Below are 27,574 nucleotides of genomic sequence, written 5' to 3'. Positions count from 1 at the left end.
TATATATATATATATATATATATATATCCAAAGAAAATGTGTGTATCGTTGAACAGTGGTCATGCCCACACAAATATAAATTCTACAAATGACCTTGATCTATTTCATGCCATATATCTGATAGAAAATTTGTTTTATAATAAAGAATTCCCTACTTTCAAATAATTTCAAATGGTTCAATTCGTGACTGTCACACACAATTATAAATGTGCGCTAATGTGAATTTGATTGGTTCAAGTCGAATTCAATGAATTACATTGGTTAAATTAATGTGGTAAATTCAAGAGAAAATCGAATACTAAGTGTACCGTAAATTAAAATCACTTTCTTTTCTTTACTAGCAGAAAAACGAAAGTTGTTTTAAGTACATTTTTTCTTCAAATTTATGGCCAATCAACCTTTAGCTAGTGGACTTAGTGCTCAAGTCAAAAGGAAGGTAATTTTGATTTTAAGATATAGATTTTTATGTATTTATCCAACCTGATATACTTTGATAAAAGCCAAGGCAAATTTACTCGAAAATAGCAAGCATTATTCAAGGTTGAATAAAAAGTTTAGACTGTTTTATGTAACCATAGGTGTACGTGAATTTTATAACGATTTTACTACTTTTGAAGCTAAACTGCACTTGACTAACTGGAAAAAATGAAGGAGACAATATGTGTGTACGTCTGAGTATAGATGTTCATGAAGTTGTAGAACGTTTCAGCATTATAATCACTTTTCCCTACATCTCTGATAATCAGATAAATTTATTGAACAATCTATGCAATGTTTTTTAGTTTAAGAAATATAAATAATTATCTTCAAAAATAATAACATTTAATTAAATTTACTCAATATCAGCTTTACAAATTATTTCATAACAGTAAAACAGTGTTAAAATTCAATACTTCAAGCTTTTACTAATTTGTGTACATGGTTTACCAAACATATAACATAAACAATTTAAATGTACTATTTTTGTTAACTTAAAAAAATAAGTAATTATATTTTAATCATTAATCAACTTGAATGCTTTGTAGATTGCACTGTTAATTTGTGATATTACAATAATGTAATTGTTAGGATTGGATATATGGTAGTAATTAAATTTAAAAATACATTCTATCATTTTGTAAATTTCCATTGTCTGAGAAAGTTGAAGGTGGCTGAATCAAGATTCAGTTATTTCATTATACTGATTGTTGAACTGGACGATAGTGATGATTAGTGATTAAAAACCGCTAAAAACCAATCCAATGGAATAGATGCATTCATCGTTTTCCTTTAAGATCCAGTATAATATTAAGCTTTCGATTACCCATTCAAGTTTTTTATATGTAATTTGTTTATATTTATTCAGTTATCTGCTGATTTAGCTTATTTTTATTCCATCCTGTTAATTTCTCAGTCTTACGACAATGACCAGAACTCGAGCCTAATATCTTTTGTATTGAGTGACCAACGCTTTATACAATTAGATACTCAGTTCATATATATATATATATATATATATATATATATAGAGAGAGAGAGAGAGAGAGAGAGTCTATAGCTAAAATAAAGGCATTCTAATATGTAAGGTTTACTTTTAGTATGATACGTTAAGTAACCTTTATTCTGATTTCCTCGGTTAATCAGAAAAAAAGAACTTAACTCTTAACACATAAATACTTCGATTCAGCTGAAATGGAGGTATTTATTCTGTAGTCTAGGATGGAAATATTCTAGATTCCAGTATTACATAAAAACTGAGTATGAAATTCGATAGAAGAAAAATTTAAATTGACGGATGTTATTCGCGACATTTTTAATGTTTAGTAAATGTATTTCTAGTACTTTCATACATTTTCTTCAGTCATTTACTGAGTGCTGTGAAGCTGAGTGTAATTTTAATCGAAGATTTCATTTCGATCCTCAGCTGCCATCATATTTAAGTTTTTCATCCGGTTTGCGTTACACTGACATGTGCACGGCAAACAAATATGTATAGCTCCAAAAGCTTGAAATGAACTCTTTTTGTCAAATTACAATCTGATATGTAGGGCTCACCCACCAAGGAGCTGGATACTCTACATCTATTGAACATTGAAAAAGTTGCGGATAACACCAGCCTTTTTCTTCAATACAATTAATGATTTCGATATTTTATGCTTTGCGTCAAAATTCAGTTATATTTATAACGTATGGTTCAATAATTTTGAAAAACTCAACCAATTATTTCGACTATAGCAAAGTATTTTATTTAAATATTAAACTTATTGACTAATAAACCAGATGAATGATAAAATCTTTGTCTATCAGAGAACATATGACAAACAAAGTTTATTATGATGAAAGTAACTTTCACTGAACTAGCTGAAATAACTTGAGTCAATCAAGATCTGGTGTGATGCAATCACCTTTCAATGTTATTAAATAACTGGTCATAGTATATATATAATTGATTGAATTTGTGAACCAAATATAAACTACTGGGTTTCATTTCAGCAGTTCAATTTCATTATGATCTCATAAAAATGCAGGTGTCCTGGAATTGATCATTTGTAAAGCATCCACTGATGCTTAGTCAAAACCATGATGAAAACAATATCAAACATTTCCTGTTTCTTTGATATTAGTTCATGATGAAAACTTGTTTTTCAATAGTTACATTTTTTAACTTAGTGTGATCCATTTCATTGTTCATACTGTTCATCTAGTTCATTAAATCTAGCTCAGAGTTGAGATGATTAGTTTCAATAAACTGAAAGTTTTACAATTATAATCTTATAAATAGGCTTTAAAATCAAGTTAAAATCAATTTTCTACTACCTGTTTAAAATCGACCTAACAGTTATAAATAATTAATACTACTTTTGGACTGAATAACATTACAACATAGCTTGGGACACCCCTGAAGAACCCACGCGCGACTAACGATTTATCACGGTGAATACGTGGGCTTCACTTAGGAGGGCTGCATCTCTCCGCACGTCTCAGAGCAACATTCAGGGATTTCATGGAATAATAATAAAGCGTATCTAATACATCTGGTGAGATGTCTATTACTGAAACTAACGTATTGGCATATGGTATTAAGTGACTATATGAAAAAAACAACATAAGCTGTGACAATCTTTCTAATACTAGACGACTGGCATTTCTGTGTTAGATAAATCACAATAATAACCATACAATTGTTTAATTCATTATCGCTGTCTAACCTTGAGTAATTCGACTAATAATTTCAAAAGACTTGTTTAATGTGTTGAGCAAGAAGTCTGTAAAATCTAGGAACATGTTTCACACTATTTGGCACTCGTCAGCAAAATGTTACAGTAATCTTAGGGGAAAAGATGCTCTGCTATGTTGGATACAAACCCAAATCACCCAACTTCACAGTCTTATACATCACCACTGAACCATTCAGGCTGCGACCGACCTCTAGTAAGGCTTAAATATTTAGAAATGACAGATTACTGACTAACCACCAATGTCCTGTTTGTTTATTCTTCTTTCAATTACACAGGTTCAAATCACTCAGCGACCATCAATTTAATCAATGTTTCAGGTACACCTTTCTAACCAATACCAACTAACTTGAAAATTAGGTTCATTTTTAACAGACTTTTCAAGAAAAACTTTTTATTGTAATTTCTTGATTTATGCGAAAATGCGGTAAAATGAACAGTGCTTCATCGTGATTAAAATAGTCAACTTTCGGTTTCCCCTTTTTAAATATTTAACTCAACAAATGTTTAATTGTTATTTTTATCTTACGAAATAAGAAGATAATTGAAGTAATGTTAATAATCAAAATGAAGGTGAATAATAATGGTAAATTATATTTATTAAATTAATTTCCTTGTCTATGAATATTATACAAATAATCAATCACAAATTCCATAATGATAGTTAACTAAATAATCGAGTATTCAAACACCTTGGATCATCTTTTTTCAGTTTCAAAATGTTTAATTCATTATTTTAAAAATAAAAACATCCATTTTTATTCTCTGCGTTATTTAACTAGTTCACGTTGAACTTATCTAACATGACCTTAAATTCAATAAATATCATTTTGTTCCGAAATTTTATTTTTTAACAAAAAAACGAATCACCAAAGTTTCTTAAGGGAATTGAGAAAAAAAATTTCACGATCAAATAGTTTAAATAATTACTCTATCCAGTAGTATATATAATTTTTTAAAAAATTGTTTTCAGTGATCTTTTGATGAAAAGACTTCGATCACAAACTGTGTTTCCTCTTTGTAGTAATTTCAAATACTTGATTGTTGAACCAAACAATGTCAGAAGACGGAGATTCCCCGGTTAGGATTAGTTAGATTATCGTAATCTATATCATTGAATATGTTGGATGATATAATACAAAAGTACTTATACTGATGCGAATTAATGAATTCGTTATGTTGCTCTAAATCTTGAGTTTAATGTCACAGTAAACTTTTCACTGACCAGTTTCACTTATTTCTCATGAATCACAGCTCACACATGGACTTTTGAAAGCATAGTTACTGCTATCTCATTCACTTCTTTCAATATTTCACTGACTTATTCTCTGGCTCTTCTAATTTTACATACATACATAGTTGTTCAATATCCCACCTCGTTTATGACTGAGAGATTAGTTAATTAATTACAATACCTGATATAACATGATTTCGTGAGTAGATGTTTAGTAATGTACTCAACTATCGACTCTTTAGTGAATCTTACACTAGTTATTTAGAACAAAAGTTAGTTCAGTTATTAAATTTATTATTTAATTAGAAGTTAACTTACACCATTTGTTAATTTTTCTTAGAAAAACACTGAGAAACACCGAAAATGGTGCTAAACACGTGGTTTATCATAGATGCGATTCCTCTTTGGTAGGCTTATAGTGAGATCGAGAATTCCTAGATTCTATCTGTGCACTTGTGAGAAGTCCTACACTGAGAAACAACATCCGTCCAATCCAAGTTGTCTTGCAATGGGTGTCTAGATGAAGTTTGTCCATGATTTAAACTACAAACTACCGCATCGGATACAAATTACTATAAATTGATGTCTATATATCTTACTTCATTTATAAGCAACAATATTAGTAACAAAATAAGTCATTACTAAGACAGCATAGCTAAAAATAAAGTTAACTGAATAAGTGAAAGTCAGGGGATCAATAAAATAACAGATTATGCAACAAAAGAGCTTATCTCACTACAATTAATTTATCTCAACACAGATAAGTTTATCTCTACATACACTGATTAGGTCAAAAACACCTGATGACAGCGATGTCTACAAAACGCACTGTATGGGAGGTTCATTGTCTGTTTATTACTTTCAAAAATTTCTAGTTATTCACCTCATTATCCACTGAGCAGCTGACCATCGTAATTGCGAAAATTTTCTCTCACTTTTATGAATTGATTTCAAGGAATGTAGTCAAAAAACCTTGGAGAATCCTTTATCTCAGCTGTTTCATATGTTTGTTTGTGAGATTACGTGTAAATTTGTTAATGTAACCCGTGGTCACTAAAAAGAAGATCATTTATCTTCCTTCAATTAGACTGATAAGTATTAGGTGTCTTATGTATTTAAATCAATTGAGCTGCTAGAAAACTCCATTTAATCTCTTTCATGATGGTCAAATATTATTTTTGTGGTGTTACATTGTTCAAGTATTCCATGGAATTGTTTATATTGTTTAGCTTGAAGGAAAGCGAGACAGAGATCAAGAACAAAGTGTACTTGATTGGATAGAGGCCGTACTTGGCACTAAGGTGGACCGCTCTAAGCCGTATGAAGAGATATTGAAAGATGGAGTGCTACTTTGCAAGTAAGTCAGTTATTACTCGAAGGATTGAACTGCGTGATATTTTGATTCGTGTGAGAATTATCCTAATTCCAGCAACCACTGAGCTACTGAGTTCATATAGATACTACCTTGTTCAACAGGGGGGATTTGGGCTTTATTAACAGAAAAGGCTTAGAACTATCTTATTGTTGATATTGAGCACTGAATTTTGACTGGTGAGTTTCAAACAGGACGAAACATGGACCTTGAGTTCTACTGTCAGTCAAAATTCATCTATTCTAAAAACTTGTGACTTAACTGCTTTATCTAGGCAATCTGCTTAGTATACACATATCTCTGTGAAGACTGACCAAAATTCAGTCCTGAATATCAGCAACGCGACAATTCCAACCCTTTCTAATGATAAAATAGTAATATCAAAGTTATGATATATATTGACTTTTCTTCAGAAAAGTAAAAAGATCTTATTAGAGTAAAATTTAAGATTATTGAATAAAAATATCTTAACCAATCCATATCATAATATATTTTTGGATGCACAATAATCTCTGAACTAAAATCACTTTTCTTTACAAGTAAAATTATTTTTATGAGTACTTAGAAGTTAGACAGTATAGTTACATTTCTGGATAAGAGCTCACGGTGAAATCAACAATCAGTGTTTCATACTACTTCGAACTCGATAGCTGAGGTGTGACTGCACCGAAGTGTTTTTGATTACGCTTAGTCTTAGATCAGTTATCAACCACTTTATAGATCAACGGATTATTTACTTAGACAGTGAGTCATAATAGTCATGCTTATTTGAAAATTATGAAACATCGTTAATTTTCAGGGTTTATTACTGTTTTTTACAACTTACATCACAGACTGATATTTATTAGAAAACAACTAAAGACTAGGAATCACTGGATAGCTATTTCGTACTATTGTGAGACTCCTCATCAATCCCCATCCATTCTGATTAATTCCCAATATTGATTGAAGTTTGTTATTAAAATGATTAGATACCGCTCAGTAGTTCAGAGATTAAGTGATTATCATGCAGACCCCAAGGTCCTAGGTTTGACCTCTCATGAGGTTGTGGTTACATATTGCGTAAGATTCTCATGATAGAGTGAAACACCAGTCTACTGCTTCTTGGTTTTCAAAGAATGTCTAACTAACATCATTCCATAATGTTCACTATCAAATCAAATTGTTTCCATTAAGTTCTACATCAATTTTATATTTCATATTGTTACTATTCATGACCAGATTAAATGAATCTCCTCTGTCACTACTATGTGAAAAATCCTAACATCCATTTAAAAAGTCCGTATGTCAATAAAAACTGATCAGATTCAATTTTGAATAACAATACTCTGTAAATAAAGACTATTACAAATTGTGGTATAAATGTATTGCTTAACGATTTCTCAGTTTTATCAATGATAAACAGGTTGACAGTTTAAAAATTTGCTCTATCATGCTTTACATAAAGTATTTACAGGATTACCAGTAAATTTATTCAATTAGTTAATTCATTCTCACAAATGGAAACCTAATGTTACCTAAACTAATCTAGAAGATGTCAATATCAAATTGACAATCTTTATCTGTATAGGTTCCTATCAAATGAATTTATTGAAGATCATCCTCTTTCTGATCTGCTTACTTAACCTTTTTACATAAGATTGAAATACTGTAAATTTGATTTCTTTTGTGCACAGAACGATTTGATTCATGGTTCGTGTATTTTCTACCTTATTTTATTAGAGTTATCAATAAACTAAAACCTGGTAGTGTTAAGAGAATCAATGAGAACGCTACTATGCCATTTAAAATTATGGAAAATATCAATGCATTTCAAGAAGCAATTAAAGCATACGGTGTGCCTACTGCTGATGTTTTTCAAACAGTTGATTTATTCGAGAAAAAAGATATTGCTCAAGTGACACAATGTCTTTATGCTCTTGGAAGAACAGTAGGCTTTTTTTTCTTTCTTATGGTAGATAACATGAACTGATTGGATACTAATTGTTGTTTGAAATTTAATTGCTCATTACGAGATCTTAGAGTCCTGGGTTCAATCACTGGTGCGTTCATTGATGAATACTGATGAAGAGTTCACAACTAGGACAAAACAATTTTTCACTGCTTACTGACTTTCAATAACTATTTAAATGAAATCGGGCCATAGTGTAAAACTAAGAAATTCACCAAGCTCTATAATCTTGTATACAAAAAATAAGTGTGGAGTGACTTTGTGAAATTATCTTTCTTACAAAACATTTTAAATAATTTTTTAGTGTGATGTAGTTTAGTAGTTTAAACAATCAAAATTTCGGCTGTTACCAAGTAAATTCTAAGCTTTCGTTTAGTCTGTTAACTACTATAATTGGCCGTTGTACTCACACAAAGTGTATCTTAATACATAAATCTCTTCATGAGAAATACATTACTTAACTTTAAAGGTTTTTTCATAAACCACGTAAATTTATCAACTTAATCATCCATATGATAAATTTTTAATATACATTTGTGATATTTTATAAATTGATAACATTAAATAAGTACTTTATTTTTAAAAAAAATTGAAAACTAATTTCATGTTCACTGACTTTCATTTCATATCATTTTATATATTATGCAATTAGCATTGGATACTTGAAATTACCAATATTTGTCAGTATTTTGTCCACTATATTTCACCTATATTTATTCCTATTATTAACCTCACAGTTTTATTGGATTTTAAACTTTATTGAAATATGAATCACTTAATAGTCATTTTAACAATTACATGTGTTACACAATTCCCATCCACTGTTTTCGCTGGCAAATCCTGAGTAATGTGAAACTAAGTTGGGAGGAAGCTAGAAGCTACGAAGCAAGACAGCATTATTTTATGAAGTTATTTACTATTAGTTTGAACAGTGTAAAGAGAAGTAATCAACTCAATTAGACTCCGTACGATAATTGTTATCTACAGTTTGAGAGTGTAGTTGACGTATCACCAAATCAATTAAAAGGTGAGAAGGATCCATTCTTTCTCTATCTCAACCTAAATTGCAGATTCCAATAATAATTCACACTTTGTATTCACAGATTTCATGACATTATCTCTAAATATATTCTACATACGGTACTTTTGATTCTACTTCACTGTTATTCAACTTCTTATTTTCACTCCTCCGTACTGATACAGTTTGACAACCTGAGTCAAGACACATCTTTATCTGGCCTATTGTTTTTTTTAAATGATTGACTGAATCACATCTGTAGAATTTCATAAAAATTTATTGAAAAAGAATATTCTTCTGCTATATATAACATCAGCGTTTTTCTAAGTACTGAAAATTATCAAACGATTATCATTCAAGCCGATATAGAATAAATGGAATGTGATTAGCAGTATAATCCAAGACGCTCGTTTCATCATATTCGGAACTTGTTAGCTGGATATACCTATGTCCCAGAATCAATGTTCACTCCAGGATTCCAACGCAGTATCGTTCACTTCAAAAGCCACTGTATTATATGGAATGCAGCTAGCAGACTGATCAAATTTTCGTGAAAAATATCAACCTTTTTCAAGCTAAATTAATTATCATTCCGTTACTGATGATGGTTTGCTAATTCCTATCGTCAAAATCCGAATGCACTATTTATCAGTCTTTATTGTCATTTGTTGATCCAGAGTGGATTGCCTCTCTAAGGTCACATTTCCACAAGATTTTGGAATGGATAGATTGTGGCTAACGATTAAATGTCATTAAATGATAAACGTTTTTGATAGTCATTTTTCAAAGTCCATTACCCTACTTAAAATGATTTTATTCTCTCAAAAAACTCTATTTCAGTGTCAAACACATCCGGAATACAATGGCCCTACTTTAGGTCCAAAATTAGCTCAAGAGAATAAACGTGAATTCACTGACGAACAATTACGTGAAGGTGCGAATGTGATTAGTTTACAATATGGCACAAACAAAGGTGCTTCACAAGCTGGCATGACAATGGGCAAACAAAGAATGATTCTTGATTAAATTAATTACTTATCAAGAAAAATACTAAAACATATCTATCAATTTATTAAAACTATGACCAATCTTTTGGGGGGACAAATTTTTAATTCTAATAATAATAATCGCAATCGTAGTGGAATTTTAATTATAAAGCTCAGCATGTCAATATTTGTTTGCCAATGGAATGCTTTTATTTTCTTTTTCACAACTGCTTTTTCCCCGTTTCATTGTTCCTTAAGCATATTCTAAATTCATCGTATTATGGCTGATCTAAGTAACAAAAATACTAAGGTATAACCTTGGTTATTCGTTCATATGATTGAGCGTTAATGTTAAATGACATGATTAAATTCCTAATAAACATTTCACATACTTGCACTGCTAAATAATAATAACAACTACATTGCTTTTTTCCTTAATTTTACACTTATATATTTCTGTCAAAATGCTAAGGTGTAAGGGTTATTGTAATTGTTATACGGTAGCAGATTCATTGCTTACTTATTTTACTTGGTTCTTTATTTACACTCAATCGCGAAAGTTCCTATTAACTTCTTTAAATAAATCCTACTGAAGTTTTCATCCTAACACATATTTTCCAACGTAACTGACCCTAGTAAATTCCATAAAGTTGAATATTTTTAAGAACACTGATATAGCTAGTATATCGTTCAAATAAGTGTCTATTAAATTCCAAACTCTCAGTGATTTAAAATATATTTTAGTTGAACACAATAAAAGTTTGAAACCTTTGTCATGAGCTAGTATAAACCCACTGGCTTATTTGCGCTCGTTGCTTGTTACTTCGGTACAGTTCCAGGTATTCGGTGATGTCCAATGGGTGGTAAGTCTAGTGACTGTATGGCACTAACTCCAGTCAGTTAGGCACTTATTTGTAGATTTTTATATCTTATTGTTCGAGTGAGCTTGTTTGTCTCAGGGAAAAGGGATTTTTGAATATCGGCAGCTATCACGCTACTAAGCCGGAGGTTATTTGGTTGCAATGCGAAAAACAATAGAGTGATAACTGCAGTGTCAAGTGAGGTCGATTGTTTCAACAACAAATAAATATTATATTTAATTGATAATGTGTGAGAAAACGGAATTGAAAGAATAAGAGGAAAAACGTGGACGATAATAAAAGAGGTAGGAAGACGTTAATCACAGCGCTGATGATAATTGAGATAAGTCAAAAGAAATAAATCAGACATAGCTGGTCCAAGACAAAAATGGTACTCCACGGATGCGCAATCGCTTGTACACTCTACATTGAAAATATCCATGGAAGGGAAGTGAAGAATTCGGCAAGAAGAGCATTGGAAATGTAGTCAACCACTAAAAAGAAGACATGAGAAGGCAACTGAGTGTTCAAAAAATTCATGTAATACGTAAAGACCGTTAAAGAGTAGCGCCCAGTGTTGATGGATTAAATAAACTGCCTCAAGATTTATTTGTAATTGGTCAAGCTCGTATTACGAATCTCAAGTGTAATACCTTCAGTTGTACTCATCTAGTTCTAGCTTCATAAGATTGCATTAGTTTGGGAATTCTTAGTTGCAAATCAGTTCTAGTACTTCTATTTATCATATTGCCGTCGTGAGGAACCCTGTGGTTGAACAGTTGGATATACATTCAAATTCTTCAGCTTTCGAGAATTACATGGAAAGGTTTGAAATGTGAAGTTAAAGATGATAAAATTGTGGCTCATGTCCTTACATTCTTCGGAAAAGTATACATACAGCTCACTGAAATATTCGACATTTCTACCTTATTTCACTCCTTCAAGTAACTCTCGACGAACTACTAATAAATCATGTAAAGTGTACAAATTTAAATGACGTGAGAAAGCCGGATTGCCTCAAATGATTGATCCGAATAACCAGCAGGTGAACGGCTTTATTCTAGAATTGCAGAAACAATCTATTATGTGTAATTTTGATGACCAACTTCACGTGCAGCTGCTTGATTGATTGATTGCAGGAATCGACATACCAAACTTATAAAGAGAGATCATACAAAGTGTTCCTTCCAAGATGTTAAAACTTCATGTATTAATTATCATGAAGTGCATGAAATCGACTTCCAGTACATCGAAAATTCTATTACATTGCTTAGTTGTTCTAATCCGATTCGTACTCAAAGTCATCCTGACAGGTGTTTAATTAACGATAATCCCCGTTCTCATGAAAACATGGGGAATAATTCATCGAAAAATCACATAGCAGTAAACAAAAGTGAGCACAAATTCGTTTAATGTGTGTCATGTGGTAAAGTTTTCTCACGTAATTCATGTGCGTTTCGTCATGCAATGGGCCTAAAGTAATGTAAAATAGGACATATCAAGTCGGTTTATAAAACTACTGCTTATTTTGCCTCAAGTAATACTAAACTCTGTCATTTAGATCCTATTGATTCGGGTTATTCTAATAACCATATACTATCCTTTATCACAACTTGGAACAATTCACTTAGTATTCAAAAACGATTTTACTTGTCCAGTCGTGATTTTTACGATTTCATTATTGATAATGTCAGTATCAAATCCATCATTTCAGTTGTAGAGTTGAAATAATTAAATACCGATGCTACATTATTCGTCATAAACTTCCTACTTTCTGGTTTGAGACGATAAATGTTCAACAACCCTATTGGAATTATTAATTACCAATCATTGTGGATTATGGTACCGAGTGCAACTCCAACACGCTCAAGACGAACGATTTAAGTAACGTCACATAACTTTTCTTTGTGCTCATTGCATTTGGCAGCTTGTCTTTGCAACTCAAGGATGAATTCCCTAACCTTTTGGTTATTCTGACGAATCATCTTATGAAATTTTGCTCTCTCACGATATTCAAAACTGATGCAATTTGCATGATTTAATAGTAGTTCCTTCAATCACAGCTGACTCTCCTGACCACTCTCAAAATACACAACTTATACTTTAATCCCACTTCATATCACCTCTCACCACCAAATAAGTTTCTTTCACCGGAATAACCTCTGACTATCTTTTTTCAGTTGGCCATATTAACAATAAACCAAACGAACATGAATATGAAGCTGATACTCGTATTTCTTCATCTTCATATGACAAAACAAACAACCTAAAAGGTTTACATCACACCCTTCTACTAGACAATTATCACAATATATGACACTAATGTTAATCAATGCTCGATCTATACTAAACAAAATTACTCATCTATGCACCCCGGTACATTTAAATAATCCCTTACCAATTCTGATAACGAACAGTTCATTGTCCTCCGATGCGACAGACTCATATCTTAAAACAGAAACATATACATACTTCCTCTTTGATCGAGTTGCTAAAAAGACTGTTGGATGCCTTATATATTACTTACTTACTTGCTTACGCATGTTACTCCTCGTCGAGGAGCATAGGCTGCAAACCAGCATTCTCCACCCAACTCTGTCCTGAGCCTTCCTTTCCAGTTCTTTCCAGTTGTTATTCATCCTTTTCATATCTGCTTCAATCTCCCGGCGTAATGTGTTCTTTGGCTTCCCTCTTTTCCGCTTCCCTCCCGGATTCCAAGTTAGGGCTTGCCTCGTGATGCAGTTTGGTGATTTCCTTAATGTATGTCCGATCCACTTCGAACGTCTTTTCCTAATTTCCTCTTCAACTGGAAGCTGGTTTGTCCTCTCCCATAAAACGCTGTTGTTGATAGTATCCGGCCAGTGAGTGTTGAGTATCTTGCGTAAACAACTGTTTATAAGTACTCGTACCTTCTTGACGATGGTCGTAGTAGTTCTCCACGTTTCAGCTCCGTACAGTAGAACTGTCTTGACGTTCGTATTGAAGATTGTGACTTTAAAATTAGTTGACAGTTATTTTGAGTTCCATATGTTCTTCAATTGTAGAAATGCTGCCCTTGCTTTTCCAATCCTCGCCTTTACATCTGCATCCGATCCTCATTGTTTATCAACGATGCTTCCCAGATAAGTCGGTGTTCTCCGTGTTGTATTTGAGGAGCTTGCTTTTTCCTTTGTGTATGTTGAGGCCTATTGATTCTGAGGCTGCTGCTACACTAGTTGTTTTCGTCTGTATTTGTTCGCGCGTATGTGATAGCAGGGCTAGGTCATCTGCGAAGTCCAGATCCTCTAACTGATTCTGAGATGTCCATAGTAATGCGTGCTTCCTCCCAGATGTCGAGGTTTTCATAATCCAATCAAGCACCAGAAGAAAGAGGAAGAGGGAGAGTGGGCAGCCTTGTCTGACTCCGATCCTTACTTGCAAAGCATCTGTCAGCTGTACTCCATGCACGAATTTGCACTGTAGTCCGTCGTATGAGTTCTGGATAATAATGACAATCTTCTCAGAAACTCCAAAGTGTCGAAGAAGTTTCCATAATGTTTTCCCGTCCACACTGTCAAACGCCTTGTCATAGTCAATGAAGTTGATGTATAACGACGAATTCCATTAAACTGATTGTTCTACGATGATCCGTAGTGTTGCGATTTGGTCTGTGCACGACCGGTCCTCACGGAATTCAGTCTGTTGATCTCGAAGTTGGGCGTCTATTGCGTCTTTCATCCGGTTCAGCAACACTCTGTTGAAAACTTTTTCCGGTACTGACAACAGTGTGATGCCTCTGTAATTCTCACATTTGCTCAGATCTTTCTTAGGTATCTTGATGAGGCATCCTTCTTTCCAGTCCGTTGGCACTTGTTCCTCCTCCCAAATCTTCTTGAATAGGAGGTATAGCATGTTTGGTGTTACTTCAGTGCTTCAGCTGGCATATTGTCAGGTCCTGCCGTTTTGTCTGATGGTCACCCTGAATTTTTCGATCGTTGGTGAAGTGACATCCATAGGAAGGTCTGTGTGTGCTTCTTCGATCCCCGGTGGATTCAATGGAACTGGTCTATTCAACAGTTCCTCGAAGTATTCTGCCCATCTTTTCCTCCGTTCTTAAATCTCAATGATTGTCTTTCCTTCTTTGTCCTTGACGGGTCTCTCCGGTTTACTATATCTCCGTGCTAGTTTCTTCGTTGTATCATATGGTTGTTTCATATTCCCTTCTCTCGCAGATGTTTTTTTGTCGTTGCTAAGTCTTCCACATATTTCTGCTTGTCGACTCTTATGCTCTTCTTCACTTGCTTGTTTGTCTCTGTGTATTTAGTTTCGTGCCTTGACTTTCTCTGTTCTGGTTCGGCTGTTGTTAATTGCTTTCTTCCTGTTCTTCTTTTCTTGAATATTGACCAAGGTTTCGATATAGATCCATTCCTTATGATGATGCTTCTTACGGTCCAGAACCTCCTGACACGTTGAAGTTAGTGCTTCATTGATCCCTTTCCAGTTGTCCTCCATAGTGGTTTCTTCTTCTTTCAGTAGATCCTGTAAGGCTTGGAGCCGGTTGTTGAGAATCATCTTGAATTGGTTCAGTTTGTCAGTATGTTGAAGGAAGGCTGTATTGAACCTTTGTAATGCTGTTTCCCCAGTTGTCCAATGCGTCTTTAGCCTCAGTCTTACTCTGGCCACAACCAGGTGGTGATCTGAAGCTATGTCAGCTCCTCTCGTGGTTCTCACATCTTCCATTGCCCTTCGGAATATTTTGTTGATACAAATATGATCTATCTGTTTCTTTGTGGTGTGGTCCGCTGAGATCCATGTAGCTTTGTGTATGCGTTTGTGGGGAAGAGCTTCAGGCGGAGTCATGCCCTATATATGCATACGAAAATATGAGAGCGTAAATCAATAGCTATACTGTCCTTGGAAACGTACATCAAACAATAAGTTTTGCTGTACATGCTCAAGAATGTAAACAATAGTTAAATGGAGATATCGAGCTCCAACCTACAAAAACTGGAAGTGATTAAAATGATTGGCTAACTAAGAATTCTCAAACTATTGCAATTTTGTGAAGCTAGGACTAGATGAGCACAACTGGACGTATTACATTTGATATTCGTAATATGAGCGTGGTCAACTAGAAAGGAATCATCAGGTGGTAAAAAATACCGCAACCACTACAGTCTAAATGGGAATCCAGATTCATGGGATTGATTGAACGTCTTCTTCTCCATGTTCATCATGTGTCTGCCTGGTTGTGTATTGGGTATAAACATTGTATAATCCATAATGTACTCTTTAGTTGCAGAATTAACAACAGAAATTGGAATAAACTGGCCTGGGTCCTTTTAACGTATTCGCTTGTTGTGACTAGTTTGCATATGAGCCGTAGATTTATCAAACATTTTTAGCAGACTTCTCGTGGATTGTGGATAATCAGTTTCTTCATGGTGTGTGACATCGGCAGATTGTAAACGTTAAATATTCGAACGACCATGCTTTCGTTTGAGCACTTTGATTATTGTTTCCTTTGTGTACGATTTGGCAATTCTGCACTGAAAGACTTTATCTGCTTTTCTCTCCAGGTCTTTGAATTTTGTAGCAGTAATAGAATTGATGTTTACTTCCAAGAACTTGAAATTTTCAGCTTGATTATGTCAATGAGAGGGCTGTGGTGAACCAAAGAACCAATGAACTCAGAAACGAAAACAAATTTAATTCGTTGAAATATTTGAGTGTATTTGAATTACAGCTAAATGCCACCATGAAGAACTTCAAGGATAGATTTGCGTAATGATGGAGGAATTACAACACGGTCATTTAGACACGAAACCCATCCCGCTTTGAATAATAGACAGGAAATCTACATTTCAGATTGGCATTCCAACCTTTCCGTATAGCACTGAGTATACATCCAAAGTATCTACGAATTTCCCTAATGTGATCTGGACGCCTCACCGGTAAAGTTTGAACTAACAAACAGTCTGAAGTATTAACAGGTTTATCTTGCAAAGATTATCGAGGAATGTAGTCAATGTGTTGAATTCGTTTTGCACTCCTGTGCAGAACCGTATAGTCATAGGCACTCAAAGCAATACTCCATCGTGACTGTACATTTGTCAGTGGAGGTAGTCTTTTCATATCTGGTCTAAAACCATTACCATCTACTAGGTATCCAAGGCATTCGAAACTAGATACACAAAATGCACTCTTATTTGGATTCACTGTAATATTCTTCTCAATTAAACGACGCAATAAAACAATAAGTCTCTGGTCATGAACTACTTTATCAGTAACATGAAAGATGAGATCATCTTGATAAACTTCAACACCTACAAGATCACTGACTACCTTATTCATAACTTCCTGAAATATGGCTGGAGGACAACTAAGACTAAATGGAAGTAAGTTGTATTTGAACAGATTAAAAGGAGTGTTATTTATACGTAAAATGTATTCAAAATTACCAAATCAAAACTTGATAATGATACCTACAGGAATGGTAATGGTTGTCAAAATAAATGAAGATTGATCTAAAAGGATTTGAAGATAAGCATCTTTTAAGTTAACTTTCGAAGACACTTTAGAACCATGAAGTCAATTTAAAATATCTCCAGCCTCCATCGTCGTGCATGTTTGCTTCACCAAACGGGGGTTCAGTGTTATTCTATAATCACCACATATTCTAGGGGTCTTGCCCTCCAACTTCAATAATGTAGCAATAGGAAAACTGAATCGGTTCAATTATACCTTTCGCACACAAATCGTTCAATGTCTTATGTACTACTTCTGGAAGACCATAAGGAATTACTCGTCCTTTAAGAACTGTGATTGCTAGGGACAGTTATCGGTTAAGAGCAATGTTTTTCACTTCCTACTAGATTGGAGTATATACAGCATATTCTTAAAAGAGTGAGATGATCGTCGTCAACAGTTGGAGACCGAATAGCAACACTTTTGAGGAGTAGAGAGCTTAAGCAGGATTAAGTGGTGTGTGCTGAATAGGAGGAGATAAAAGAGTTGAATAAGGGAGCTCGACTCCCATAGTGCCTGAAATCACTAGACAGGTGCTCGATTAGTTCAAAATTGTAGTTCCCTTATGTTTTATGGACCATTCTAACCCTGTTGAGGCTAGTCAGTGAGGTTGTATGTTTTAGGTTAGAAATGAGGAGCTGCCTGAGAATATCCTCAAGAGAGGTGTTCGTTCTAGTTTAAGGAAGAAGATAAATCACATTAATAGTAAAATACACCTCAAACCGTTCAATTTGTGCTATACAATCAAGGGTTTCTCTGGCACAAACTAACAAGAGTTCAATATTTGAGAAACAATAAAAATATTCGCAACAAGATGGGATTAGATAACTATCTATAAGGATTCTAGAAATTCATCAAACACACAGTCATAGGTCAACAGGCGTACACTGGATCAGGCCATGAACTTGGGCTTGATCAGATACGACCTTATTGTCAATAGTCTGGCAGCATACAGCAGTAAAATTAGGTGACAAAAGGCATGTCTTTTACTAAGGCCACATAAAGTGCGGTTAAAAAGGCCTGAATAAAGGCCAAAATACAAGACAAGGAGAAAAAATAAATGACAATAATGTCCAATGAAATGCTGTGAAGAGTTTTCAGAATGTCCTTTCCGCTAAACTGGTAACCAAAATCCCTGAAGTCACATAAAGAATGAATACATTCAGTCACGGCTCTTATAGCTAACGACTCTATGTCAATGAAAAGCACAGGGCTTGCAGCAGTACGCCTCACCCCTAACATACACTCTGCAGACATTCGGCTCCACCCAGAAGACAAAGCTTTCACGCATCTCCTATTACCATACCTTCTTTCACACGTACTATCACTCTTCTTTCTAGGCCATTTTCATCTCTTACTTTTGTTGCGCTCTTGCAATCGTACTGAAGCTCTTTTACAGCTTCCTCAAACACTTCCTTTCTCATCCGGACTAATACATTACGTTTGGCCTCATCTTATTCATCAACAGCCAGACAGCCTACACTTAAGGACCTGATTTGGTAACGGGAGCACATAATGGTTATATAGATCACACATCTCCTGAGTCGTGCTACTACTCCAATCAGCTTTTTCCAATTCGAGTGGTATAATCGAACCAGACGAAAGTTATGTTTCGTAGTGTTGCCACTTTGGTAGCACAATCCAATGCCACTCTCACCATACTTGGTCTATTTTGTTTAATTACAGCGTAGTGGAGCGAATACTATCGTAGGTAGTGACTCGAATCAAGTTTCATACTTGGAACAACATCCGCATACCGTTTTTTAGTCGTCTGCCGCGTGGCACAGGTGTAGTTTCCCTGAAGGCCTTTGTTGGAAAGAAGCCGATATTTTAAACTCTCCACTCTTTGTCTGACTAGACAGTAACTCACGAAAACCACATTTCATCATGTCTCTCTAGATAAAAAATAACCCCGTGAATTTCATCAGAATACGTGACACGCTCTACTAAGCTGATCGCTTTTAAATAATTTGAAGATAATGAATTATCAGAGGGATGGACGTCAGTAAACTTCTGGTTATGTATATATAAATATATATATATACTTTAATACGTAAAAAAGAAAAAATCCCTTTTATATCAACTCAAGATTGATTTTGGTGGAGTTTTGTTCTCTGAGCTGGATGGTCTATTTGTAGAGCCCCCATCGTTCTTCCGAACGACATCCTCAGCAAAAACCTCAAGTAAGAGTGAAGTGTTTGAACTTCTCCACATACTCTCTAGACTTTGATCTTGATTGATTATTGTAGACCTTCACCCTGTCATTGTTTACTTCTTTATTTTGATTATCTCTTCCATTGATTTGATTCTTGGTCCTATATTTGTCCACAATTTTTCTGGTTCCTGGATAAACTGGATTGATCTCAAAATCGGCTGCGTACAAATTTTATTGAAGACGGTGGAGACGCCTTGCAACACACTTGCAACGCGAAAAGTAGGGGAAAATATTTTAAGACCATCATTCAAAAGAACGGCACCCCATTCAACTTCACCAGCAGATATCAACCAAACGCATCAGAAGAAACAAAATCAGGTAAAGAAATCAAAAAACTGATCATCCCACAAAATGCAGAAGGCATATCAGAATACACAACCAGTTTGTTGAAGCCTTTTTGAATAGGTCTAGCACATAAACCAACAACACCAATTACGTCCTACGCAAATGGAAGGACGAAATGACAAAAGAGAGAAAACAAAATATCACCTATCAAAAAATTGCTCCATCTGCGAAACGTACTACATCAGACATAGTGGACGCGTCCTTCATCTCCGCTTGCATGAACCTCAATTAAAAGTCAAACTCCATGAAATATCCTCGCTTATGCCAATGCATGTGGACGACTGTGAACACACATTCGGCTGTGAAAATTTTGAGATCGTGGATAGAAAAAATTCTAAAAACGACAGAGGAATTTTAAAAGATTGACATCAAGGTCAATCAGCAACCAACAAACACATTGAAATCGATCCAATTTATCAAGGAACCAGAAAAATTGTGGACAAATATAGGACCAAGAATCAAATCAATGGAAGAGATAATCAAAATAAAGAAGTAAACAATGACAGGGTGAAGGTCTACAATAATCAATCAAGATCAAAGTCTAGAGAGTATGTGGAGAAGTTCAAACACTTCACTCTTACTTGAGGTTTTTGCTGAGGATGTCGTTCGGAAGAACGATGGGGGCTCTACAAATAGACCATCCAGCTCCAAGAACAAACCCACATGAAGTTCACCTACCTAAACTACAAATATTCTTCACCAACTCAGAATCATGTTTACAAATTAGAGATGTATAGATTGTGATACCATCTATATTGGAGAGTCATCTTGTGGAATCTTGACTTCAGTCAAAGAACATCTGAGGTACACAAAGAAACCACCTAATAATCCTGAAAAACTGGAAAACCCTAAGTTACACCGGCGTTCTACTTTCAACAACCATAAAAGGGATACTAAAAGCACTAAAGCAATACAAAAAGGCTTTCCTAGCTACAAAAAAAAGCGAGTAGCTGAAGTCTTCTATATATTGCTTCATCCTACTGCCCTCAATAGAAAAGAAGGTCTCACTATCCATCCGACTTGGACTATCTCTCCAAACTACCATGTCTGATTCTACTCACATTTCACACTATTATCGTGTATACAAATTAAACCGTCCCTTATCGTCACAAATGTCACAGTCTTTTTTCATCCTTTACCATACATACAAACGTGCATCATATAAACTACCTTGACCGGTATGATATGACACTGACTTAGTCAAAGCGGTCTTTGGTTGATCGTACCTAATAATCTTACTTTGTTCCCTTGTACTAATTAAACTTGGGTTAATTTAATTTGGTTATTCTCTGAAGAAGTGTCTTACACTGAGTCACGAAACGTCAGAGAATCTGATTTTCATACTCATTAGGATATTGCGAACATATTATTTTTATTCACACTTATGTATATTATTTAGGTGTTCTACAGGGTCGTCAGTTAGAGAAATATTGTTTATAGTCCTTTTATCATTTTTGTTGGAGCCTGTTGGTCCGAAAAGTACCCATCCCAGCAGTGTCCAAGTAGCATGAAGACTTTTCCCTCCACCTAACCTTGAGTTCAAAATCCAATGGACTTCAGGCACGTCACTCCCAGTGAGAAACATAATTTCACCGTCTACCAACTCCGACCAAGTCAAATTCATAAGACGGGATCGTTTCTTAGCACTGCCTTTCACAGGTTTTCTTGGTCTATGAACCGGCAAGTCATCTATTCTAACGGCCTGTTTGATAAACATACATTCGTTTTCGTCTAATAAGTAGGCTTCTAAAGCTCTGTTTGTCGATCTGACTAGTCAATTTCGGATTATCGTTTTGATGGTAATCGACTCACTTTCCAACTATTATCCTGAGGGTTGTACGGTACTTGGCTTGACTAGGATAGTATCTGAGCCGTCGTCTAGGAATGCATATCCGCAAACATCCTTCACTCCAGCTTTAAGCTGTACAGGGATTAGGCCCGCAAACACACTCCCTATTGATGACTTTGTGTACTCACAGCGACTTCCTGTTAACTACTCACTTAAAGTGCCCCGAACTGTCATCGATTTACGTAACAGTGGGTGATGCCGATCCCGATAACCTTTGATATTACGCACGACACGAGTTTTACAAGCCAATAATCTGGGGTCTTTTCCAAGACAAGAAAAACAAAGGACTTTTTCTCTCGTCTTCGTTTACCTATTGTTGACTGACAACGCGGAGAATCGGGAACGTTTTTCAATCATGGGGCATTTACCGCATACCAAATATCATGACTTGATATCAGTTTTATCAAACGACGGCTCCTTTGTAGAACAGGCTACCTTGCTCAAAATTAGTACACCATAATTTGCTATTCGCTCCAAATCTAATGAGTAATATTGCTGCGACAGATTACACAAATTCTGTTTACTCCGCAAATGTAGACTCCTTACCATTCACTGCTTCCCTTCAGATCGTTTCAACCCACTTCATCTGTAACGCCGCGGTCGATGTTTTTGCTATACTTTCCAGATTTCCTAGAAAGATGAGGTACGCTGAGTAATCCATTTTTCCTAACGCTATGGAACAATTCTCCATTTCCGCTGCCAGACTACACGGAATTTCTCCGTCGTTTCGCCATATACTGGAACCATCAATCAAATCTTTTAGCAACACCCGTGTAACTTCGTGTGTTCCGACAATCAACCGTCTCATTATATTGCGTGCTCTACGATAGCCAGACAATGATGAAAGCATGATGTTTTACTCTATGTCCTTTAGGGCCTTCTCTTTACAATAATGTAACAAGAAGAGCTGCCGATCATCAACTTCGGCCTTAGGTGCAACATACGACTCAAACTGTTTAATGAGTTTCCAGTACATTGCTGGTTGACCATCAAAACTACTTAGTTCCTCCTTCAGGAGCTTGAAACTCACACTAAACAAATACAGGGTCATTTCTATCTTCATTCTTTCTCGATAGTCCAGCATGTTTTTGGTTGTTCTGATGACAACATGTCTCTAACGTCATAATGAGAGTGGCTGACGAAACGGCGAACATTCTCCTGCTCTATGTCATGACCATTGAAGACAGAAGATATTTCACCACTCATGTTCTCCCGTAGCCTTAAGGAACCAAACTCTCTTTGGGACATAATAGTTGTGTTCTTCTGTTTATCGTTTATTACTCTAATCCCTAACATTTGCACTCCCCTCAACTACCGTTCTTTGAACTGTTCTAGAACCAGCTTTTTCACGTCGATTAACCAAACAAACATTGGAGCCATGGCATGCACCAAAATGGTGCCATAGGTGACGAGGAGATTATATGTTTTTTAGATGGCCTGGACATAATTTGAGATGTAAATGTAAGAAAGGTCTGTATTAACGGAACATCAACCGTTAGGACTTAATAAATGATAGAACTTCAAGGGCGAGATTGGATCCAATATCCGTTAAGAGGTACTTTAGGCACGTTAATGCATGCAAAGAAGAGTACTGTACGAAACTCAATCAAATAAGTGTATGAAGGTGAATGAAAATATGAACTGTAAAATTAATGTTCGATTAGCAATTTTTTTAGAAATTTAACTACGATTATTGGAAAATAACTACAAAATTACTTTTCCAGAAAAAGCCAATTCCCCTTTTACTTTCTACTATGACGTCATGTTGCAAGGTTTTCTAGTTACTCGTATTAAATAAAATAAAAACACTAACTCCATGCTCAATTCAAACGGTCCAAACTTCAGAACGAAAACAGATTATATCAAAAATAGTGAATACTTCAAACGGTACAGACTGTGCTATACAGTCGAGAGTTTCTCTAACACAAATCAGCGTGTTAAACAACAACAATAAAAATATTCCCAAAAATATGGGATTACATATATGTATTCAGGGATTCCAACAATCTTTCCAAGCAGACATTCAAAGGTCACACACTGAAACACATCATGACCTTGAGCACAGTCAAACAACACCTCATTGTCAATAATTCGGCAACATGAAAAACAAAAATAAGGTCGCAGAAGGAAAGCCTTTAAGAAAATCACATAAAAAAGCTAAGACGAGGAAGATTGAAAAACACAAATTCTGATTAAAAGGAAAGATGAATAAAGCATGAAACAACAGAGACAAGAAAAAAGTAAAAGACAGAACAGTTTAACAAACTCCTGTGAAAAGATTCTCAGCGTTTACTTCCGATTAGAATAGTATTGAATCAGGCACGTTTAAGAAGTAGAAGGGCTTTTGAACTTAAGTCAACCCTTTCAAAGATTAAAACTATTGATATGTTGACCAGGATCAATTAAACATCATGGTAGTGGCGATAATATTATACATCGTAATAATAACAATAAAAATTCAATTTCACCGAATCCTGACACTCTACCAAATTCATCATTTACACGTACAATATCGGATCCGGAGACAGCGATGCAACAAAAACGTCAACGTACATTAGAAGCTAAATTTATGCAAATGTTACATCATGATAATATTGGATCAGGTACGTTTAAGAAGTAGAAGGGTTTTTTTAAGTCAACCTCTTTCAAAGATTGAAACTATCGATAGCTGGAATTCGGCATGATCTTGTATCGATTCAAGTTGTCTTGCGGTATTTTAACACAATTATAGATAAGAAATTAATAAGGCTACTCATTAAAAGTGAATACTCTGTATGTAGTACATGTTGCAGAATATATGTTGTAGTTGATCAGTGCTGTTCTTTCCTGAGCCACTCTGTTAAATGCTGCCAAACACGACTGCAAAGTGGTATCGACTGACCACTGGCATACGAAGCTCCACAAAAGAAAGCAGACTGGCATATGCGCATCAGTGGTTTATAGAGGTTAGGCGTTCGTGCTCGAAACCGAAGGTACTGGGTCTTAGTCCAGTGTGGGAGATCGTGGATATTAGCTACTATAGTATATTTCGTTATTGCTACAGCTCTGATAAAAGACCACTTCTCAAATTATAAATTTCTCATGATGTCTCATGCATAATCTATAGGCCTATTTCAGCAAGCTGTCCATATCAGTTGATTTCCAATTGCATCTGCATGAGTAGACTAACCGAAAGAACAAAAATATAACAGTGGAAATGAAGAATTCCAACCAGCGTTCTAGTTGGTTTCCTTGGTTTGATACGGTTTATTAAGTTACGGGGAGATTTTCTTGACCTCATTACTACTTAATCATGATAGAATTTAGTAATATTACTAACACATACGAATTGTTATCAAAAATTCTTTCCATGTGTGAAAAGTGATAATTATGTGAGTTTTGGACAAATAGCTGGCAGTAATTAGTTAAACATGAGTGTATCCGTAAGAGACATGTTCTTGACTCAGTGTCATTTATGTTCATATTCCCCGGCTGATGGTTCATACAAGTCAGTCGCAAGTATCAAGTTTCTCATAAGTTAGTTATCAATATATCGATTAAAAATTGTTGAAACCCATCAAGCATATGTACCATAAACATAGGTGCTGCACGATGCTTCCGGCTAACTAAAATCTTTACAAGATGATAAACAGTGTGTGATGTTCGTGTGATTATCAGGGAGAACATAATCTGTAACCAAGGGGGGCTACAACTCTCAACTCATGTCTGTGATAATGGCTTGAACCTTAATCAGTGTTGGGATGAATTGGACAGTGTTTTCAGTGTGTAGAAGATTTGCTTGACCGCTTATACTGATGATTTTCATGCATGGTTGTGCCAAGAAACCCCCGATTACACTGACTGAATGAGCGACTGATGGAGAAACACACTGGAATCATCTGTAATAGATAAAGATGACCACAAGAAAACAACACTATTTAGTAGTAATTACAAGCTAATTTGGTGACTGATTTTGTTAATAGTTTCATCAATTTTATCAATCATAATACGTGATTGTCAAGTCATGTCAATGCTTTATGACGATATTCTGAAACCATAATGTTTAACTAGTTATAGTGCTGATTAAGGATTAGCCAGTTGGAAATTGATATTGTTGTTTTAGGTGCTTCTGAAATAGCAGATGTTTGTAGCTTTAACGAATCCAAGCTTCTTGATTAAATTATGAAGTTCAATTCGAAAATATTCGTACACGTAGTGTTAATTTCAATAGTAGGCTCTGGAATTTCGATTCTTAGTGTCTGTTCGACCAACAGCTGCCTGATACTTTGGTTATCATACTTGTAGAGTATGATTGTACCCAAATTCGGCAACTAATGTGACAGATCAATTCATCAGCTCAAATACGTATACGAATGCCAACATTGATGATCTTAGTGAAAAATGTTAACAGCAGTTCAAACAACCGTTAAATTTAGAAGGCGTGGAGATATAATGCAACGCATGTGCAGCCGGGTTTAACACGCAGGTTGATGAGGAATAAAACAGTCTAAAGATAATTAGTACTTTTCATAATAATAATAATTATGGAACTTCCGTAAAGAATATGACGAGTTATAAACTTTCAATAAGAAGTTACTGTAGTTAGCCTAGTAACATTTATAAAATTGTGGTATAGGCGATTGTAACTAAGAAATGTTCAGTGAGTATTTCAATCTAATATGCTTCATCTGTGAACAACACACTTTTTCGTAGTAGTATGTTGTAGTATAAATATATCTTGTACTAAAAACGCTTTGCGAGTGGTATATATTAAATACATACATTTTAAGAACTATCAAAATGTATGACAAACCATCAAAAAATAGTCAGAAGTCGCCTTGATTGTTTTCACGGATAAGATCATCCAACAGATTTGACAAGTTGTGACTAGTAGTAATGATCTATAAGCAACCAGATTGAACATGCAGTATGACAAACAATTTCTGGGTTTGTGATGCCATTGACTTTGTCACTTGGTCGATTTAGTAAAATTGCCAGAGTCTGGAAATATGCTTGCATTTCAACTCATAAACAATCTGAAACGAGATTTATATTGCGGAAACTTTATGGCTTAGACCCACCGTAAGTTTCTGGAGTATTGTCATCGCTGTTTAGCTATGGAGCTCGAGGTTTGGAAATTAGTCAGGCAGTGGTCGAAAGAAAAGCTATTACAGGATAGTCCATGGTCTAAAACAGAGTGAAACGTTAAGTGGAGAAACAGTATGAAGAATTAGGTTCAAATAACTACTCAGTACTTGCTCATGTTGCTAGACAATGTATACATACATCATTTGAAGGCCTAATTTGGTTGAGCTTGATGTTTCAAAAAGTTTATTTCTCTGAACTATGTAAATGCTATGAAACCTTGTTAAGAAAACATTGCGATTAATAATTATTTCAGATGACCGGTTATTAGTATCGATTGGGCTAGTAAGATAACAGTACTAATATGCGTTAAAATACTGTAATATACGTTAGCACTAACCATAGGGCTAACAGAATAAGGGGTCGAAATAGGATAAAAGCGATCGAGAAAGTAAACACGGAAGAAAAGATTGATTATAATGAAACGCGATTATTTAGACTAGCTTACCAATGTCGAATTTCCGTCTACTTCGTCAGTAATATTGTTATTGTTATCAGTACTGCTCCAATAATAGAGCTAACCCTCAAATTGTAGATTTGTCGTGATATAACTGCCTAATCTATAAGATCATACGTGGAAGTCACATCACTGTCTACACCGACTCATCATATCGTAACAGTCACCAATATATGATGGAGAACAAATTTAGGCTGGAGGTAGAATAATATATTTAACATGAATAGAAGAGATGAGTTGCACAAGAACGACCACGCCTACAAGGCTGAGCCACACCATCCAATTTATTGAATTGAATTCTTCCCGCCTTCTTCATTGTTGGTTTTTTCTTCTGATTAAAAATTAAATATCTATTTTCCTAGTTGTCTCATGTTCAGCTTTGAGGATTGTATGGTTGAGGCCCAATGCCACTACAAATACGCTCTGATGGGTAATCCAGTT

The 27,574-nt window shown here is 35.0% G+C and overlaps 1 protein-coding gene across 1 annotated transcript; it reads left to right on the top strand.

Annotated features, from left to right (window-relative positions):
- The first annotated feature begins 323 nt into the window (after positions 1-323).
- Smp_086330.1 (calponin-related) lies at positions 324-10,381 on the top strand. Its single transcript, XM_018793798.1, has 4 exons — positions 324-436; positions 5,679-5,806; positions 7,544-7,751; positions 9,631-10,381. The coding sequence occupies exons 1-4, from the start codon at positions 386-388 to the stop codon at positions 9,814-9,816; spliced, it is 573 nt and encodes a 190-aa protein (XP_018647117.1). The 5' UTR covers positions 324-385; the 3' UTR covers positions 9,817-10,381.
- The last annotated feature ends 17,193 nt before the right edge of the window (positions 10,382-27,574 follow it).

The sequence above is a fragment of the Schistosoma mansoni genome, assembly GCF_000237925.1.
Source record: "Schistosoma mansoni, WGS project CABG00000000 data, supercontig 0196, strain Puerto Rico, whole genome shotgun sequence".
Lineage (NCBI taxonomy): Eukaryota > Metazoa > Platyhelminthes > Trematoda > Strigeidida > Schistosomatidae > Schistosoma > Schistosoma mansoni.
This window is presented reverse-complemented; position numbering and strand designations above follow the sequence as displayed.